This window comes from Hydra vulgaris, chromosome 04, assembly GCF_038396675.1.
Source record: "Hydra vulgaris chromosome 04, alternate assembly HydraT2T_AEP".
NCBI classification, from domain to species: Eukaryota; Metazoa; Cnidaria; class Hydrozoa; order Anthoathecata; family Hydridae; genus Hydra; species Hydra vulgaris.
Genome location: NC_088923.1, coordinates 18,890,001 through 18,911,604, shown reverse-complemented (window position 1 = coordinate 18,911,604; position 21,604 = coordinate 18,890,001). Strand labels below are relative to the sequence as shown.

Below are 21,604 nucleotides of genomic sequence, written 5' to 3'. Positions count from 1 at the left end.
TGAACAGACGTGTTTTTGCAGGGTAAGTATTAAAAGAAAAAAATAGAATATTTTTAAGTTTTTGAAAGAAAAATCATTGAATATTTTTATTTAAAAAAAATATTTTTACAAATGGCAAGCAAAAAAGAAATTGAAAATATAATGGAGGCAAAATTCAAAGCGCAAGAAAGTTCACTGATAAAAATTATATCAGGAAATGCAGCAATTCAAAGCGACAAAATGGACAAGATTTGACTTTTAATTGAAAAATAACAAACCGTATTTCTTTTGTCGAAAAAAAGTAACAAGAAATGCAGCAACACGTTAAAGATTTAGAAAAAAGTATCGAGTTTACACAAGATACTTTAATTAATGAAAAAGTTATAAATCTTGAAAAGGAACTTAAAAAGATAATTAATAAAAAAATTTCAACAGTTTTAAACCAAACGGTACATTTAAAATCAACGTAGAACGAAGCAAATAAATTAAGCGATGGACTAAAAGAAAGTATGAGAAGGTTAGAAGATAGAAATAGAAGAAACAGTATTAGAATAGACGGTGTACAAGGAAATGAGAAAGAAACATGGGAACAAGCTGAAAAAAAATTCAACTTATTTTAAACGAACAGTTAAAAATAAGTAACATAATTATTGGAAGAACGCACCCATGGCCATTTACATTTAGTATGCATGAACTATAGCTAATTCTTTTTATGTTACTAAATAAATAAGACCAATTTATAAATAACAAGTTGACACAAAAATAAAAAAAGCATTCCCTAACTATAAAGCTTTATCTACAAAAACTAAACCTAGTAAAACATTTCCTAGCTATAAAGGCGAGTTTCGACTCATCCATTTTTTAACGGGAATGGGAAAGGAAAGGTAAAATAGTCACGTGAGCATGCGTAAGAAAAGTTTTTATTTGCCCAAAGGAAAACTGCGCATGCTCACGTGATTATTTTTCCATATTCTTTCCCGTTCCCGTAGAAAATCGGCTGAGTGGAAACTCACCTTAAGGTGCTAAAAATCATACAAAATCACATAACCATTGATAGACGATGTTTTGTCTGACTTTTTTTTTCCGTGAACTTTGGGAAGTGACTTCCCGAAGTTCACGGGAAAAAAAGTCAGACGAATTATCGTCTAAACCATTGATATACATACAAAGTATAGGAAATATATCAAGGTGGCTACACACAAAAAATGAACCTAGGTATATTTTGAAGTGCAAAAACATAAACTGAATATTTTTAGTCAAAGTGTAAGTAACAGCAAGATTGTAACAATTTTTAAAAAAACTCCCAAGCTATAAATTAAAGTTATATTTTTTACCAAAATCACATAATAAGTAGAAAATACACAAAACATATATGTAACATAAAAGTTGTTAAAGAATTGATAGGTTTACTTTGAAAGCTTCGAAATCTTTTGCTGTGGTTCTTTAGACGACCTTGGTGCATATAAATTAGCATAGTTTAAAAAAAAATTGTTTGAAAGTGAAATAGCATGGTTTCTTTCCATATTAAAGTTAAAAGACTCTGATATCACATTGATAAAATATGTGCCTCCAGATCCTAGTCGAAGTTTTCCAAACATTTTTTCTAGTGGGTCAGTTGTAAATTTTCCCAGTATTACATACTTAAAAGAATGTTGTAACAAAGATTTAGTAATGGCTACTAAACCACGGTACGTATGAGCTAAAGCTGCACCTGTATCTCTGGTCAACTGAAGTTGTCTGTTTCCTTGTTTGCTGGACATTTGTTCTGCCATTGTTGCAAGAGAAAGTAAAAATGCCAGTCTAGCATCTTCTGAAGTTGATATAACTGCTCTGTCTGGATCTTTATATCGAAAATTAGCATAAGGTCCTTTTGTATTGACAATTTTCCAGAATCTTACAAATATTTCAATAAAAGTAATGGTATCATCAGCTTCTTTTATTCTACTGTTGGATTTTAGAGCAGTTGCAGTTTCATCACTAGAGACTTGTAGGCAAGTGACACTTTTTGTCTCTCAATAGGTTTTGGCGCAAAACAGACACACTTGTAAATTTAAACAATTTTACAATGCTATTTCCTTCGAGTTTGAACAAGCTTAAGATACTAGACCAGCATGCATACTTCGTTTTCCCATCATTTCATAACATAGCTTTTGACTTTTTTCTGTGATCCAATTATTACGAACAGATTTAAGTAAATGCACAAAGTCATATAACAAGAACATATTGTCTTTAGTCAACCATGGATCAACAATCAAACTTTTTAAATAGTGCTTGGTTTACTCGATTACTGTCACATATTAAGGCTACAGGTACCCCTCCAGCGCTAAGACAAATTGAGCTTGTTCGAAATTTAGAATCAAGCTCACAAATTAGTAAAATTCTGCAGATATTGTGGCCCCCCCATAAAGTGACACCAACATAAAACTTAAAACAGTTGTTGCTAAAGAGTCTGGTTTATTTACTGTTTTACCAAAGACTGAGCCAGCATGATAAGTAAGCGATGATTTAACATAGACTTCATCAATTAAAAGTATACACTTTTTTTGCATTTCATTGTCAAGCTTTGAAAAAACTGAGTTTAAAAACTCTATATAAGTTAAAAATCTTCCAAGTATTTCCCTCTTAACAATCATAATAATCAATAGTTTCTGTGCTTTATTTTTTCTTCCCAATTGTAGTAGAGCTCATGTCACGGATGAGCTGCAAAAGATTGATAATTTTTCTGCCTTTTGTTAAGTTATTCAAAAAATTAATAGCTTCTTGTAATTTCGAGCAAGAATCAATTATGAAAATCCTATTTTGAGATAGAGATGCAATTTTATACTTAACTCCACGAAAGTATCCCTCAAAAGTAAGATCATTCTTAATCTTAAGCATAAATCTGACAATCAAAGAGTTTTCTTCAAAGTCTGTTGACTAAATGATTAGCAAATGTTCACCAGCAAAATACCAAGTTACATCAACTACACCAAAATCAATTTCTTTATTTTGTAGCTTCTGATGTAATGACTTAAAACATGAAATCTTATCAGCAGATAAAAACATATCAAGTTCATCGGCTATAATGTTCCGGACAGATGAAGGTGCTTTAAAAGTTGTTCTTAATGGTGGTGGAAAAGTAGGTATCAAACTAGGCTTGACACATGTGAAAACTGATGGAGGATCGCGAGACCTTTTATGGCCAAATTTGGTAACTGTTGGATATCCAAATGGAAAGTGTCTTTCGCAAACAACTGTATCTGGGCAGTCAGGTACATTATCTCGTGGAATGGCATTCATCCAACAATTATATTCTTCTTTTTCAGAAGGAAGACGAAAAACTTTTTTCTTTATTTTGCTTATTGTAATTATCATTACAGTTAGTCACGCAACATTTTTTAGGCACTCTAGATAGATTTTAGATTCAAGCAAGATAATAGTTTACTTAATTTGAAAATTAACCAAGATGTCGCTAGAACTTATGGTTAGTTTTTTCAAAAAATCTAAACCTCCTTTTGCTGCATCTTCTCTAGGGCTAACCCATTAGTATAATGTGAAACAATTTATAAATTTTTTACTTTCAAATGCTTTTTTACCTTTTAATTAAACTTTTAAACTCAAACTTTTCTTCACCTTTTAATATAACCGTTTTGCTGATAAGTACAAATATTTTACTTTTATTCATTAGTTACAAATTCAGATATAAATTTTGACATAGAGTTTTTAATTTAACTTTATGATGATTTTATTATAAATTAGCTCTATTTTAACTATTAAAAGAGTTAAAATACAGCTAAAATGTATATGTGCGTATAAAGTAGTATGTTTACCTGTGTATTTCTATATATATATATATATATATATATATATATATATATATATATATATATATATATATATATATATATATATATATATATATATATATATATATATATCTATATATATATATATGTATATATATATATATATATATATATATATATATATATATATATATATATATATATATATATATATAGGTTATTAAATTCTAATATATAAATGTATATATGCATTTTGTGTTTGAGAATGACTGAATCTATAAATGTAGGTATAGCTTATATGGTATTATTTTTAGCACTTCCCTAAACGACTACTTCTATGCCCTTATTGCTATTGACAATAATCTATCAATGCATTGATTTTTGATTCATATATGATGTCTTTTTCTTTGTGTTTACTTATTCATTTCATATTTATCATATGATGGATTTATGAGATGTAGAAGAACAAAGTATTGTAAATTTGTATGAACTTTTTAAAAACATCTACTAATAATTAGTCCAGTTGACGCCTAAACTTCAATGTTGCATATGTCCTTTTTAAGTAGTTTCTAGGCTTTTCTAAATGTGTTTCTTATTCACATGGTTTTACAAGCAAGGTCTGCAAGCAAATTTAAGCTGAAATTTTTTTTTAGCTTTTAAGGAGAATTGGTGTTGTTCTTTGTTTAATTTAATTTGTTTAAATATAGTAGTTTTAATAAATAAATGTTTGTTTGTTCTTGGTTTTTTACTTATTTGTTTTTAGATTCTTAAGAACTAGGCAACTTAGCTAAGCAAGTTTTGTTTTATTTTTTAGTGCAATTGGAAAGAGCTGAAAGCTATTTTTTAGTGCAATTGGAAAAAACTGAAGTGTTTTTAGACACTTCACACAGTATAACTGTTACTGATTTGATTAAATTTACTGTATTTAATATGGATTACTGACTGTAATTTGTTGACTCAAAAGTGATTACCAAATTACAGTCAGTAATTTGTTGATCACTTACTTAAATAATTTTGTGCCTTGTAGTCTAGATTCTTTGTTAAATTAAAAATAATTGATGTAAATAAATATTGTTTAATATTTTTAATAAACGACTTATGTATATAAACATAAAAAGATATGGATTTCAATAAATCTTAAGTTTAAATGTAGTCTTAGATTAGAAAATATTACAATTTGTAAGATTCTTTTACGTTTTTTTATTATTCAGCTTTAACAATAGTAATGTTACTGGCAGAGCGGGATTTACAGTTTTAGGGGCCCTAGGCCAAAAATAATCCTGCTGCCCCATACTTAGAAGTAGAATGTTAGTTTAAAAAAATATAATCTTAGTTTAGCGTATCTCCATGCAATGATAAGCGTTTGTTGTTTGGTTCATTTTATGTTCTTAAAATATTTATTTAAAAATGTAATTCAATAAAACTTCAATAAACTAATATACTTGTTTAAATATTACAATTTGGTTCAGATTAAATTTATCACTCGCTCTCACTTTTTTAATTATGCACATTGCGCAATGAAAATAATTTGAATACAAACCATTAACTTAAGCGACGTTTCTTCTAATTGCAGAGCAAAAAAAAAAAAAAGAAGTTAGGAGTTCATGAAATTGTCAACTACTTTTTAAAAGAATTAAGAATCATTTATAAAAAACATTTTGTTGCATTAACAACTTGCGAGGTTAGAATTATTTTGTTCTATCTCCATGTTTTTGGAAAAACATGGAGATAGAACAAAATAATATATATATATATATATATATATATATATATATATATATATATATATATATATATATATATATATATATATATATATATATATATATATATATATATATATATATATATATATATATATGTTTGTATGTATATATATAAAATTGTTGTTGATTTAATCTTTCATACAGATTTTAAAAAGGTTTTTTTTCTTCAAAGCATATTATTATGACTCGTAATCGTAAGACTTTTTTATTGTCATTTTTATCACAAAAGAAAAAGCGGCTGAAACACAAGCAATTCCTACTGAGCACCATCCAATTATGTATGACGAACTAAAATCAACTACTTCAAGCTTTTTTGCATGAATCGTGAACAAAACTAATGCAATCGTCAAGTATGTAACTAAAACAAAATGTGATAAAATATTGATAACAAATTGTTATAACATGTTTGGTAACAAACTTAATTTGACTAAAACATTTTTTAAAGCTTTTTTTATAATTAAAGGGAACCAAAAAAAAAAAAGAAAGAAATTTCAAATTATCAAAAAAATTTAAAATATAATGCATAAAACAACAGCTGCGTACAAACTAATTTTTTTGTTTGTAATATTCCGACTTATTTTTGCACAAATCGTCATTAGACGTGAAATATAATACAAAAAACCATTACAAAATTTGTGACGTTTTAATGTAACATTTTATATTACACGAAAACGTCAAAGAAGACATTAAAAAGAAGTCATAAATAACATAGCAGCGTTAATATAAATTTAGCAAATATTATTTAATTCCGTTTTTTTTTGGATAATTTTTTTTAAAAAGAGGTCTCCAACTGTTTGTAGAAATTTTAACGCTATTATCACGGTTGAGAAGTATAGGATTATATATATATATATATATAAATATATATATATATATATATATATATATATATATATATATATATATATGTGAATAAATATATATATATATATATATATATATATGTGTGTGTGTGTGTGTGTGTAAATTTATATATATATATATATATATATATATATATATATATATATATTTATATATATATATATATATATATATATATATATATATATATATATATGAATATATATATATGTATATATATATATATATATATATATTTATATATAATGAATATAGTATATATATATACAATGAATATAGTGAATATATATATATATATATATATATATATATATATATATATATATATTCACACACACACACACACACACACACACACACACACACACACACACACACACACACACACACACACACACACACACACACACACACACATATATATATATATGTGAATATATATATATATATATATATATATATATATATATATATATATATATTATATATAATATATATATATATTCACACACACACACACACACACACACACACACACACACACACACACACACACACACACACACACACACACACACACACACACACACACACACACACACACACACACACACATATATATATATATATATATATATATATATATATATATATATATATATATATATATATACATATATATATATAAAGCGAAAGTTGGGAGGGAGGAGGGCTGAAACCATATTCTAAAAAGGAAAAAGTTCCTCAATTTCGTATGATACTGCAAAATAAATAATAATAATCTATTTATTCAATTATTTATCGCAACCAACGTGATTAATAATTTTTTTTAATGTGATTAGTCATCTTTCGCAACACTTATTCATTTAAAAAATAATTAGTATGCGATAGAATCTTAAACAGTTTTATAGATATACTTTTCCATGGTGATGTTTAATTGTGATTTAGTCATTGCAGACTGTAAAATGATTATTTTGCTGTTGCTGTCATAAAATTTTTTCAAAACTGTTTAAAAAATGGGGGGCTAAATGCAAATGTCCGCCCCCTCCCCCCAGTATGTTAGTTATGGGAAGCTATCGCCCCCTTCCGCCCCCCTCACTTCTGTTCAAACGCCAGTTTGAATGTATATATATATATATATATATATATATATATATATATATATATACATATATATAGATATATATATACACCTTGAAATTATTCACAACAGTTGTTTATAACTAATGTCTTATAATTATAGGTAAATAATGTAAACAAATTTGGAATATCATATAAAAATTATTCTTTATAACGCATAGTTGCAACTTACTCATGTTGCAATTAACCTCGTTCTCCCTTAATACAAGCTCAGGTTTATAAAGCAAAAAATAACATTTTTAAAATATACTTAATCTCATATTGGTCAGTGTGACCATGCAAACGGCTTTTTTAACATTTTATCAGAATTATATTGTGCGGCCGTGGCGCAGTGGTTAGAACGCATGCTTTACAAGTAGGAAATCCAGGCTCGAAATAAAAGCTTAGGACATATTTTCGCGTCACGGTAAGGAAGGAGGCGTGAACTTCCTGGTTAAATGCACTTCCGCATTGCTCTGTGACAAGACTGTCAGGTCTGCTTGGAGCACCTAAATAACAACAACAACAAAATTTTTTTTGACATTTTAATATATTAAAAAATTTCTGTTATATTTTTTATCCAAAAACCTATGTACCAAGTGCTAATAAGTTAAAAGAAATGAAAACTACTATTCTAAAATTTTATTTTACATAAATATCTTTACCAAAGAGAATACCGTTATATTTGAAAAATAAGTGTTTTTTTTTTTTTTCATATATATATAGTTTAAAACCAACCAATTTGTGTGCAGTTAAACCGCTATAAATAAAATTAAAGAAAACAGTCTTTTACTAACAACGGATAACTCTATAATTATGCCAGTTTCAATTTGTCCATTTTATTGCAAAATTTTTTGAATGTTGACTATATACCTTTAAAGCGACTATAGTACATTTCTGCCACGGCTACTAACAAAAATCAAAGCCTTTATATATAATAAATACAATTGATACTTTCATCAAAAATACGATTGAAAAAATAAATAAAGAAAATAAAACTTTATTTGTTATTGGAGATATGAACCTTGATGCTCTAACTTATTCAAAGTCTCCGAAAACAAAATCTTTTTTTGATATGCTTCTTAAACTTAATGTCTTGTCAGCAATTAATAAGCCAACACGAGTGTCAAAAACCTCGGCAACGGCAATAGACAATATTTTAATTAATAATTACCTGGAAATGGAATTTGAAACCGGGATATTTATGATTGATATTAGCGATCACTTTCCGATATTTATAAAAGTAAGAAATTTAAAAGCCATGTCTGATGGTGAACCAAAAGTTATAAATTTGAAAAAAAGGAATCTTAATACAAGTAATACTAATAAATTATCGATTAGACTAAAACAAGAAACGTGGTCCAACGTGTATAGGTGTCATGACACTAACGAAGCTTTTAATAGTTTTTAGATATATTCTTAGATTGCTTTAATGAAACCTGTCCTCAAGAGAACATACAAATTACGACAAAAGCAGTTGCCAATCCGTGGATGGATAAATCACTGATAAAATGCTCAAAAAAGAAGCAAAAACTCTATAATAAATAAAAAAAAAAATAAAAACACTGAAAATGAGATAAATTACAAAAATCATAAATATTTTTACCAAAATCTTATCAAAAAGGCTAAAAATAAATACTACAGTAATCAAATCATTAAATGCAAATCACGTATAAGACTTTAAGAGTCTGCACATCCAGTTTCACAAATGTGTTTTTAATCATTCCCAGCATTTTATTTGCCTTTCGAGCTGCAAGATGTAATTTGCTGTCTCCATTTCATGTTTGCTGAGAATAATACGCCTAGATCTTTTTGAATAGTAGTTTGTCCTAGGACAACATTATCCATAGAATAATCGTGTTTTGGATTGTTACTTCCATAATGTATTATTTCGCATTTTTCTTTATTGAATTTCACTAACCATTCTTTAGACCAGTCCCAAGCATTGTTTATATCTCGTTGAAGACTGTTTATTTTCTCTATTGAGTTCACATCGATCATTATTTTGGTGTCATCTGCATAGAGCTTGGCTACATTTTGTATTCTATCCGGCAGGTCATTTATGAACAAAACAAACAATATCGGGCCAATTACCGATCCCTGCGGAACTCCGCTGTAGATATTGCGCCAGCTCGAAACAGTATCACCGTTGACTATGCGTTGCTTTCTATCTTTTAAAAATTCCTCTAACCACTTTAGCAGCTTTCCTGTAATTCCATACGCTTTTAATTTTAAAACGAGTCTTTTGTGCGGCACTGTGTCGAAAGCTTTCGCAAAGTCTAAATAAACCACATCTACCGGACGATTCAGTGCGATATTTTCTGTTAAATAATCCACAGTTTCCATGAGATTTGTCGTGCATGATCTAGATTTAACAAATCCATGTTGACACTTCGATAAAAATTTATTTTTCGTAAAATGTGCCAAAAGTGAGTCTTTTATTATGCTCTCCAGAATTTTACACGGCACAGAAGTCAGTGATACTGGTCGATAATTATTCGCTTCTAGCTTACTGCCTTTGTTCTTAAAGATTGGGGTAATGTTCGCAAATTTCCATTGCTTAGGTAGTTCGCTCTTATCAATCGAAGACATAAATATCAATGTGATTGGCATTGCTAGTCCTTCAGCGCAATTTTTTAAAATGATAGTACTTTTTTTTTTTTTTTTTTTATTATAGATTTCGTCGTTAATAGTATTTACAATAACAATGTTCATGAATAAAAAACAATATATGACAGGGGCAAAAAGAAGACTATAGTCGCCTTATCACTAAGCCCCGTAATAAATATACCGTAAATTACAATGCTAATAAAAACCGTAAAAGTTACATATGCTATAAATTATTTTTTTTTATTAACGCTTACCCAGTGGGCACAGGACCTAAAAATGACGTCTTTTGAACGTTTAAAAGACGTCCAAAACGTTCAAAAGACGTTTAAAAGACGTCTTTTTTACGTTCCGTGCTCGCGGGGTAAGTTTACTTTACTTACTAAAAAGACCAACAATAAAGAACAAAAAACAAACAAACAAACAAACAAACAAAAAAAAAAAAAAAAAAAAAAAGACAAAACAAAAAAAAAAAAATAAACAGAAACAAGACTGGAGACAAGATTATTTATCATATTTATGTATTAGAATAGACAATCTTAGTAATAAACAATTATTAATACTAAATCATTAATAATAGTACTCTCATTTTAAACGCTTCAGAAGAAATTTAGTTCATTGTCGTTTAGTAAAAGATTTTGCTTAAGTTTAGTTTTAAATTGATTAAGCGAAGAAAGTGGTTTAAGATCATTATTTAAAAGTGTATTCCAGAGTTTAGGTCCTCGGTTTGTGATTGAGTATTTAGTGGCAGAATAGTAGGTTTTGGATTGAGTATAGTTATTATTTGAAAATCTTGTGCTGTATATGTGATTTATTTTTTTAAATAAAGAGTTGAATAAATATGGTGCCATTTTTTTTATCAAGTTTAAACATAAATATAAGAACATGATAGAGATTTAAATTATAAACATTTAGAATATTAAGTTTACTAAAAAGTATTTTTGAATGAGAGAAGCGATTTTCATTTGTAATAATCCTAATGGCGTGTTTTTGTTTACATAGAAGTTTACTTAGCTTTATAACATTGGTGCTGCACCAAGCAATGTTAGCATAGTTTAGGTAACAGTGTATAAATGAAAAGTATATGTATTTAAGACAAGATTGGTTTAAGACCTGTTTAGCTTTATACAGTATACCAATATTTTTAGAAACCTTATTCTCAACAACACTTATATGTTCTCTCCATGTAACATTTTCATCGAGTATTACGCCCAAAAAGTTTGACGATATTTCCCTTTTTATTATATTTTTATCAATAAAAAGATTTGGAAGTTTAAGTGGAATATTTTCTTTTTTATGAACACGATGGAATAATGTGTATTTAGTTTTAGTAATGTTTAAAGATAATTTATTGGCTTTAAACCATTGGGTTAGGTTATCAAGTTCTTTGTTAACTGTTAAAAATAAAATATTAATGTCTTCATGAGAATAAAACAAATTCGTATCATCGGCGAATAAAGTTGTGTTTAAAATATTAGAAAATTTATATAAGTCATTGACATAAATTAGAAACAAAAGGGGCCCTAGAACTGATCCCTGGGGAACACCGCATGTAATAATCATATTATCCGTTTTACCACCATCGTAAGAAATATATTGCTTCCTATTAGACAAGTAACTTTTAAACCAAGCCAAGTTAGAATTTTTGATGCCATAGAACTCGAGTTTGGACAAAAGAATTAAATGATCGACAGTATCAAAGGCTTTACTTACATCTATGAAAACACCTAAAGTATATTTTTTTTCATTGAAACCTTTAAATATATCGTGGACAAGATGTAAGATTGCGTGATCAGTAGAATGACCAGATTTAAAACCAAATTGTTTATTGTACAAAATATTATTTTGGATTAAAAAAGAATAGAGTCTATTATACATAATTCGTTCAAGAACTTTTGAAATACATGTAAGAACAGAGATCGGCCTATAATTAGTAACGTCACTAGGATCGCCTGATTTGAAAATAGGGACCACCCTAGCAATTTTTATTTTTTCTGGAAAAACTCCCTCTTTTAAAGATAAGTTGAAGATACACAATAGCGGGATTGTAATCAGTTTTATTGAATTTATAATGATGTTACCACTTATATTGTCGACGCCTATACTTTTTTTGGGCTTAATCGAAGAGACTGCGCATAGTAATTCTTCTTCAGTTAGATTATCATTAGGCATAATATTAGTTTTATTAGAGACTAAGTATGCATCAAAGTTGATCTTAGAGGATTCAATTTTTGATGCTAAAGACGGACCAATAATAATAAAAAATTTATTAAGTGCTTCAGCCACTAATTTTTTTTCTATAACATAGTTGTCTTTGAATTTAAGAATTTTCGGAAAATTATTTCTCTCTGGATTATTTTTACCAATAACTTCGTTAATTATGCGCCAAGTACCTTGAGGATCATTTGAATGCTTTTTTAGTTGATCTGAATAGTAGTTTTTTTTTGATCTTTTTATAATTGACTCAAAGAGTCGTTTGTAGTTTTTATAATTGCTTTCATTACGTAGGGTTTTTTTTTAAAGAAATTTATTATATAATCTTTGTTTTACTTTAGAAGATTTAAGGATACCCTTAGTTATCCAAGGATTTGATAACGTTTTTGATTTAACTAATTTTGTAATTTCAGGAAATGCTTTGTTATAATATTTATAATATTCTGATATAAATATATCGTAGGCTTTATCAGCGTTTAGATTCAATAACAAGTCATCCCATTTAACACTTGATAAAAGGTCATGAAAATGGTTAACTGAAGAGTCGTTTATTATTCTTGTTTTTATTTTTTTATTTTTTTGGCAGTCACTTTTTTTATATTTTTGAACAACGATGAATATGGGAAAATGGTCAGAAATATCTGTTTTAAATATTCCTGTTTTTATCCTTATATTTATGAAGTCATTGGTGATAATTTGATCTATCGAAGTTTCACTTTTGTTGGTTATGCGAGTAGGTTTGTTGATGACAGGAATGTAGCTATTTTCAAAAATGACGTTAAAAAATTGTTTAATGTTTTTATTTGAGTCATAATCCAAAATATTGAGGTTCAGGTCACCAACCATGTAAACAGTTTTTTTTTTTAATATAATTATTTTTAATGACGTTTCTAATGTGGTCTTCAAACACTTTAATAGAACCTGAAGGTGGTCTGTATAAAGCATGGATTATTATATTTTTGGAGGTTTTATTAACGAGTTCAATGCACAATGACTCATAATCATTAGTGGTTGAACTTAAATCTGACTTAACTTTGTACAATAGTGAGTTTTTAATAAAAATACACAAACCCCCGCCTACCTTGCCCGAGGTCCTAATTTGGTGAATCACTTTATAATTTGGTAAATGGAAATTATAATTGTTCTCGATATTTTTATCATCACACCATGTCTCGCTGAGACAAATAATTTGAAAATTCATATTAACTTTATACAAAAGTTGTTTTAATGAATCAAAATTTTTTTGTAGACTTGATCAATTGATCAACTCCACATGATTTCTCAATGGATAATTTGCTTAATCTTGTTATTACGTCACTGTAATTAATTGCACTCTCGTCAAAATCTAAATATTTACCCCCACATCTTGATCCGAATTCTGGTAATACTTGGTCGCCCTCTCTAGTGAAAGAGTTTTGAAAATTTTCGTTTAAAATGTCAACAATCTCACTAGTCGTATTTGTAACATTTCCTTCGACGTTTTTTATCGCTTTAATTGAGCTCTTTACATTTTGTTGATCGTTCACATACTTAAATAGTATCTTCTTGTTTCTAATCGATTTGTAGACCAGTTCGCGTTCGTATTTTTTTCTGGCTTTTCTCGTTTCAATTTTAACTGTTTTACACAATGATTTGTATTCGTTTACCATATTTTTGTTTTTCCAATTTGTGCAACAGTTTAAATGTCTCATTCGTCTTTTGTTCTTCACAAGTTCTTTTAGTTCATTGTCAATCCAAAAAATTCTTTTACGAGTCCTGTTTTTCGAGCTGTGACACGGTATATATTTTTGACAAGCTTCGTTAACATAAAAAATGAGCGTGTCGTACATCTCCTGGACATTAATTGCATCAAAAATGTTTACCCAGTCTGTATTTGTAAAAAATTTGTTTATTCCTGCGAAGTCAGCTTTTTTAAAATATATTTCCGATTGCTAGCTACAGTTTTTGTTTCATGGTGATTGAGTGCATATTTAAAGCAAATTACAAGATGTCCTTTGCTTATATTCCCTAATACCGCATTTGTCTCAACTTGAAATAATCTTTGTTCGTTTACTGTGAACAGTAAATCCAATGTATTCTCGTACGTTGATTCGTTTAGTTGAAAAGTAGGTATCGCGACGAGCTGAATTAGAAATTCGTCGTTTATTATTTCCGAGAAATGATGTTCTATCGAGTGTTCACTGGAATTTATTGCATGAACTGCTCCATTCAATTTTCCATCTGACCATTCAATTTTCAGAAAATTAAAGTCACCCATTATTAAAAGATCTTTAAAACCCCGTTTGTCCACATATTCTTTTGCAGTTCTGAAAACATTTCTGAATAGTTCCATATCTACCACATCGTTTGGTCGGTATATGCATCCTACCAAATATTTGTCGTTCCCGAAAACTAGTACAGCCCAGATTTGTTCTAAGTCAGTCGTCAATAGCCATTTTTCATTTACTTCATAAGACGTTATTTCGCTATTCACGTAAATACAAACTCCTCCGCCCACGCGGCTATCTTTTCTGTCGCTATGATATAAGCAAAAATTTTCCACACACGTAATTGAAGTTTTACTAAACCATGTTTCCGTTACTCCGATTATATTTGGTTCATTCAGGTGACACAATACTTTAAATTCCTCAAACTTGTTGTTTAGTGAAGTGGCGTTCAAATATGTACAGGATAAATACGATAAATTTTCGCTTTTTTTCGCTTTCATTTTTTTTTTCTCTATAGTTGTTTTTTAAATCGCACAATCTCGTTTCCACGAATCGCATATCGAAAGGGCGAGTTGGCGTAAAGCTTCGAATTTAAGCCGTTTCGTTTCTTCCTCAACTCAAAGTCCTGTAGTCTCTCGGCCTCTGTCAAGTCTGGGCATATATAGACTTCTTTAAAATCTTGCTTTTCTCTTAGCTTTTTTGACGCGACTAAGAGAGGATTTCTTTCGCCTTCGGATAACTCGAGTAGAATCGGGCCTGGTTTGGCAGCGTTTTTTGATTTGAATCTCCTTAAATGTATCGGTTTAACATTTTCTTTTCCTATTGTTTTTAGTAAGTCCTCAATTGCTTTCTTGTCTTCTTCAATTTTATCTTTGCTCTCAGTTTTGCTCGACTCTTTAATTCCATATATAATGACGTTCTTTTCGCGTTTCTTTCGCTCCTCCTGCTCATTAATTGCTGCGTTAACCACAACTAGTTGTTCTTTCGGTTTTTTTGCGTTTCGCGACACCACATTAGCCCAATCATTTCCAATGTTCACTGTTGAAGTCACAGCATTTGTTGTTTTGTCCTCCAGCGTTTTAACTCTTTTTTCTAATTCCACAATTTGATTATCTTTCACAACAATTGCTGTTTCAAGAACAGATATTCTCTTGATTAGCGCTTCTATTTCCGTCTTGGTTAATATTTTTTGTGGTGACGGTATCCAAGCAGCCAATTTTATTTTTATTTTTTACGATATTTGTTGTTAATTGAGATAAGATTTAAATTGTCCCTCGGGAGTATATACTTCAGAGTTGATACGGTTGGTTGAATATATTAATATGTGATATTAGATTAAATAAAGCTAAGTTGAAACTAAATTTATAACTTGAGTTTACCAGTTCTGTTAAAAATCACAGCGTGAAAGCAGAAAAGTATACCAAAACCAGTAGACCAGTATTAGTAACCGATAAATCTGCTCCAAACGGTGAAAACAATATACAAAGTATTTTGTATACATATACCAAAAAACTGAATAACTTTGTTAAGCTCCAGTAACACGTCCGATCTCTTTAATTACTTATTACACAGGGACTAAAAAGTTTCAGTATGTGTTTTTTTCCGTGATAACTTAATTAAAAAACAAGCCAGTAATAGACTCTTAGGAGTTTTGGCTTCCTCAAATAAGATATATTCAATCTAAAATCACGCAACCATCAAAACTTAAAATAATTTATAGTCTACAGAAACATGCCAGCAGAATCATTTACTTAAAAATAAGCGTGAACAAGCCAAACCTATAATGAAAGATATGAAAATGATGGATGTTTATGAAATAAATATCTATCAGCATTTAATTTTTATGTATCGATTCAATAATAATCACTCTCCTTCAAACTTTAATAACAAGTTTGAAATAAACATAAATGAAAACTATTAACTATCTAAGAGCAAATATTAGTAACTCATATAAACTGCCTCTAAATTTTAATAAATATGTTGAATATAGCATTGCATATCGAGGACCAAATATATGGAATAGTTATCAAAAAGGATTCAAAAGTATGGCAAAGTTTATATATGTTATATATTATATATTTGACATATATATTGGACATTTTGACACCACAAAAAAATTGGCCAAAAAAAAGGAAGGACTTGCATTTTAACAGATATATCGGAAAAGGACAAGATTGCCAGAAACAAAATAGCAAAAAAAAAGAAAACAAAGGGAGATAAAAAGGTTTACAAGAAAGTTTCAAAAATAAAATATTTACAAAAGTTACATCAAAAAGTGTCATTGCTGTAAAAGACAAACGCAATACAAACAAAACTTAAAAACAGTAAAAAGCCTCCACCAGCCAAATTAGCCAAGAAGCTTGCAAAAAGCATAAAATTATTGTCTAATAACTGTTAGGCGAGTCCTATCCGGGTAAAGTAGGAATATGTGCTATTTGGGTTTACAAGGCATGCTCAAGTATTGATTTGCATACTGGCGAATTTATCTGTGGCTTCTGTAATCATAACTAAAGTGTAATTTATTTGAATTTATGCATCTTTTAGAAATAAATATTAAAAGCAACTTAGTATACTACTAATTTGTATACTTATGTTATGTAAACATATATTATTTTTAAATATGCTATAACTTTATAATTTTAAATTATGTTTAACTAACACCATTATTTTTTTCAACTACACATCGGATATGTGATATACCTTTAGTAAGGTATAACTTTCTACATTTTTAGATAAAAAATTATATCTTTACGGTAAAAAACGTTATGAAAAATCATTGTTTTTAGTATAATTTTCTACCTTAAAAGGTAAAAAACTATACCTTACTAAGGGTATTTCACATATCCTACCCTAAGGTAGAAATTCCTACTTTTTTCTTTAGTGTGTAAACCCATTATCTGTTCCAAACCGGATTTTGTTTAAACATTTAATTGAAACACTCTACTCAAAGATATTTTAAAAACTATATAACTTGATTGAATTATAATTAGCAAAAATCGAAATTTATATTTAGACAATAAAAAAAATTTCAAAGAAAATTTGCACTTTGGCCACATATTCATAAATAAAAAATAACGTTTTAACTAACTCCAGTCTCCCCTAAATCTTTTAAATTGATTCGCCTGTTAAAGAAAAGCAAAAATAAATGGTAAACTTAATTTTCCCTATTGGCTGTAGTTTTATGTTAATCTAATGAAAGTAAAGATAGATAAAAAAATCATTATTTTGTGAACTTTAAGAGTCCGTGCTAAATGCAACTCTACCAAAATTAGACAATTCAACTGTTAACTGCAGTCTCTAAATTGCTTAGAGCAGAGGAATTTTATAGCAAGAATAACTCGATTATACAGAGAGTTTTTTTTTTGATAAATCCACAAAACCACAAAATTAATCAATTATCCGCACTGAAAAAAAGGTAGATTTATTCATTTATTTTTATTTCTTGCTTAAACTCTATCTCATGTATAAATTCATTCATACATTCATTCATTAGCCATAAAACATACATTCATTCATTAGCCATAAAACATACATTCATTCATTAGCCATAAAACATACATTCATTCATTAGCCATAAAACATACATTCATTCATTAGCCATAAAACATACATTCAATCATTAGCCATAAAACATACATTCATTCATTAGCGATAAAAGGGTAGTTAAATATTAAAAAGAACTTTTTCAAAATGAAAAAACTCATGCAATACATGTAATGACATCTATGTTGCAGTTGCTTTCAGGAATTTGGTTTTCGTGTGACAGTCGTAAATGGGATGAGATTAAAAATTAGTTTTATTTTTCGACTTCTTCCTTTTTATAAATTTTTTCATAGATGCATAATGTAATAATGAAAAAAGAAAGTTTGTCAGACAAAAACTTCCAGAAAAATCCAACCAAAATGCTTCCAAACAATTCTCAAAAAGCGCATCGAAAACTAAAAAAGAAAACAAAATGCACAAAAAACTTTATAGACACTGATGCTTTTCCTTATGTATAGCTTATTAAAAGCATGGAATCAGAACAGTAACTAACCCATAGGTATTTCTTATCTACCATTAACAAATTACTGTATAAGTTTTCTAAATACCTTATAAAACTTAATAACCCAATACTTCAAAAAGTAACATGAAACTAAAATTAAATTTTTAGAGATTTTAAGTTTAAGGATGGGCAAAGAGATACAAGATTCAAATGACGTACATGTTTTATTATTTAAAAACTTTGGCATGTAAAATTTGCCAAGTGGTCAAACTTTCAAAACATGTTTCATTTGATTTAGTCAATTTATATCCTTCTGTTCCAATTGAAAAAGATGCGAATCGGTATTTTAAAACTCTATTCAGTGGCAAGGTATATATATAAAAATACGTATATAAAGGGAGCCAAACGAATTCGAAAAATTGCTTATGTTTGACAGAAATCTGTCAAACATAAGCAAAAAATTCAAAATTGAGCTAAACTCTTTGCAGTGTAACTTTAAATGGCACAAATTAACGAACAGTTAAATACTGAGAGAGCAAATGCTTTAACTTAATATTTCTGAATAAAAATTGAATATTTCTGCAACTATATATATATATATATATATATATATATATATATATATATATATATATATATATATATATATATATTTTTTTTCCTTTTTCTTTTTTTTTTTGCCATAACAATTCTTTACAATACATAGAATAAAAATAAAGGAATAATGAAAGGACTTCAAGAAAATCATATAGGTCTTATCACGACATATTTTGACAAAAAGGAGCATTGAGATAATTATCAGTACGTAAATAATATTTTTTTGGGGTTTTAAAACACAAAGATTTTGGAATATACAAGGAGATAATTTTTCTTTACATTCAAACATAAAACATAAAATGTTATAAACGTTTAGTTGGTAAATATTTATGACTTTCATTTCTTTCTGAAATGGCTTAGAGTGCGTAAAAGAGTTTTTAAAATTTATTGCGCGAGCTGCGTGTTTTTGATGATGACAAAGAGATTTAAGTTTTGTTTTATTATTGCTACCCCATACGATATTTGCATAACTGATAGGGCAATTAACAAAGCAATAGTATAACTGTATTAATTGTTATTTGTTTAATATGTCTCATGCTTTATATATAATACCAATAGATTTCGTAACTTTTGTTGATAGTTATTTATATTAGTATCATCACCGGTCTAACAAACAGAAATTATCTTTGCTTATTTTAGATGATCTGGAAAAGATCCTTGAATGATAGATGCTCAAAATACTTTATATTCGATGTTTTTGATAACATCGTAAGAGTCGATTATAATATTTCCATTAATAACATCAGATACTGTGGCCTTATTTTGTTTTAATGATTTAAAAGCATCATCAAACTTGTCATTTCAGTCAATTCAGTAAAATTTGTAAGGTCAGATTATCCTGCTGTCAATGTCAGGTCAGGTTATCCTGCTACTGGTAACATGTAACTCGGTAAAATCTGCTTCATGTCCTACTGCCTTGTACTTAATGGGTAAACAAATTCTATCTGTTGACCAGCCTCGTACCTTTTCTTCATCTATTAGGCTACTGCAAATGTATTTTTAATACATTGTTTCCAATTTAGGATGCCGAATGCTTGATCTTCTCAACTCAATGCATGGGCTTTGCTTGTATTTCTGTTTTTATGATTAGACAACTTATTCTATTATCTCCTAATGAGAGTACAGCTCTAAAACTCAGTTTCATGATTCTGAGGCCAGCTGATAGTTTCCTGAACTCTGTGGTAGCTTTCAGAGAGGCTGATTCTATCAACAGCTAAAATATATCAAAGTATTAATGGTGCCATGTTGCGCATGGATGGTATCCCTGTTTGTACTTTTGATGTGCATTGTTGAGGCCACATTTGGAGTCCTTTATTACGGCTTAGAATTAATTATTAGTAATGAGGAAATTGCTTGGGTTATTAAACAGTGTACTGAGTATTATCTATGCTTTGAGTCAATTTCTTTAACAAATTTAAAAATGAATAAAGTACCAAAAACTATGAAGCATAAAAAACCATCGTCTTTTAAGTTCTTTAAATCTATCATTCACCAATATTCGTGGTTTTCAAAGTAACTTTTCTTCTGTTGAGCCTTATCTCTTGCAAAGTTCACCAGACCAACTTGCTCTTTGTGAGACAAACCTGAATTCGGCTGATTCATCTTGTGATCTTAGTGTTGATGGTTATTTTTCTTTGATTTGTAAAGACTCTAATAGTCACATTCTTGGCTTAGGCATTTACATTCGTAAGAGTTCACCCATTTGTCAGGAAACTCGGTTTGAATCCACAGACTGTTCTTTTATGTGCTTTCGTTTAGCACCACTTTACTCTATCGCCTTTCTCTTTGTTCTATATCTCTCCTTCATCTCAAGACTGCACTCTTTTTGATGTTATTTCTGATCAAATTGACCAAGCCCTCTCTCTTTATCCATCAGCTAATATTGTTGTTGTCGGTGACTTTAATGCTCATCACACTGAATTGCTTGGCTCTAGAGTCAGTGACTATGCAGACGTTAAAGCCCACAACTTCTACCTTTCTCAATCCCTAACTCAAATGGTCAACTTTTCAACTCACTTTTAAGACAACCCGAATCATTTACCTTCTCTACTCGACTTATGTTTTGTTTCTGACCCTGGTCAGTGCTCAGTTTCTCCACATTCACCCTTAGGTTCTTAAGATCACGGTTCGAATTCTCTAAAACTATTATCTCATTCTTTTTTATCATCAGAATTTCCCTATCATCGTACCTCTTGCATTTACCCTAAAGCTGACTGGAACACTTTCCGTGATTTTCTTCGTGATGGCCCTTGGGTAGAAATCTTTCAACTTCCTGTTGATAAATGTGCTTCGTACATAACTTCGTGGATTCAGGCTAGCATGGAGTCTTTTATTCCCTCTAGACGATTCCAGGTCAAGTCTCACTCTTCTCCATGGTTTTTCTCACATTGTGCTGCTGCAATTTCCAATCGAAACTGTTTCTTACATATCTATCGGCAAAACAATTCTTCAGAAAACAGACGTCTGTTTATTTCTGCTAGA

At 29.0% G+C, this 21,604-nt stretch overlaps 1 protein-coding gene across 1 annotated transcript in view; it reads right to left on the bottom strand.

The window, feature by feature from the left end:
• Window positions 1–5,630: 5,630 nt before the first annotated feature.
• LOC136079625 (uncharacterized) overlaps window positions 5,631–21,604 on the bottom strand; it is a 22,150-nt gene continuing 6,176 nt past the window's right edge. The window contains exon 3 of the mRNA XM_065795690.1: window positions 5,631–5,888. Within this exon, the coding sequence (XP_065651762.1) occupies window positions 5,710–5,888 (179 nt within the window). The 3' untranslated portion in view covers window positions 5,631–5,709. The remainder of the gene's footprint in view (window positions 5,889–21,604) is intronic.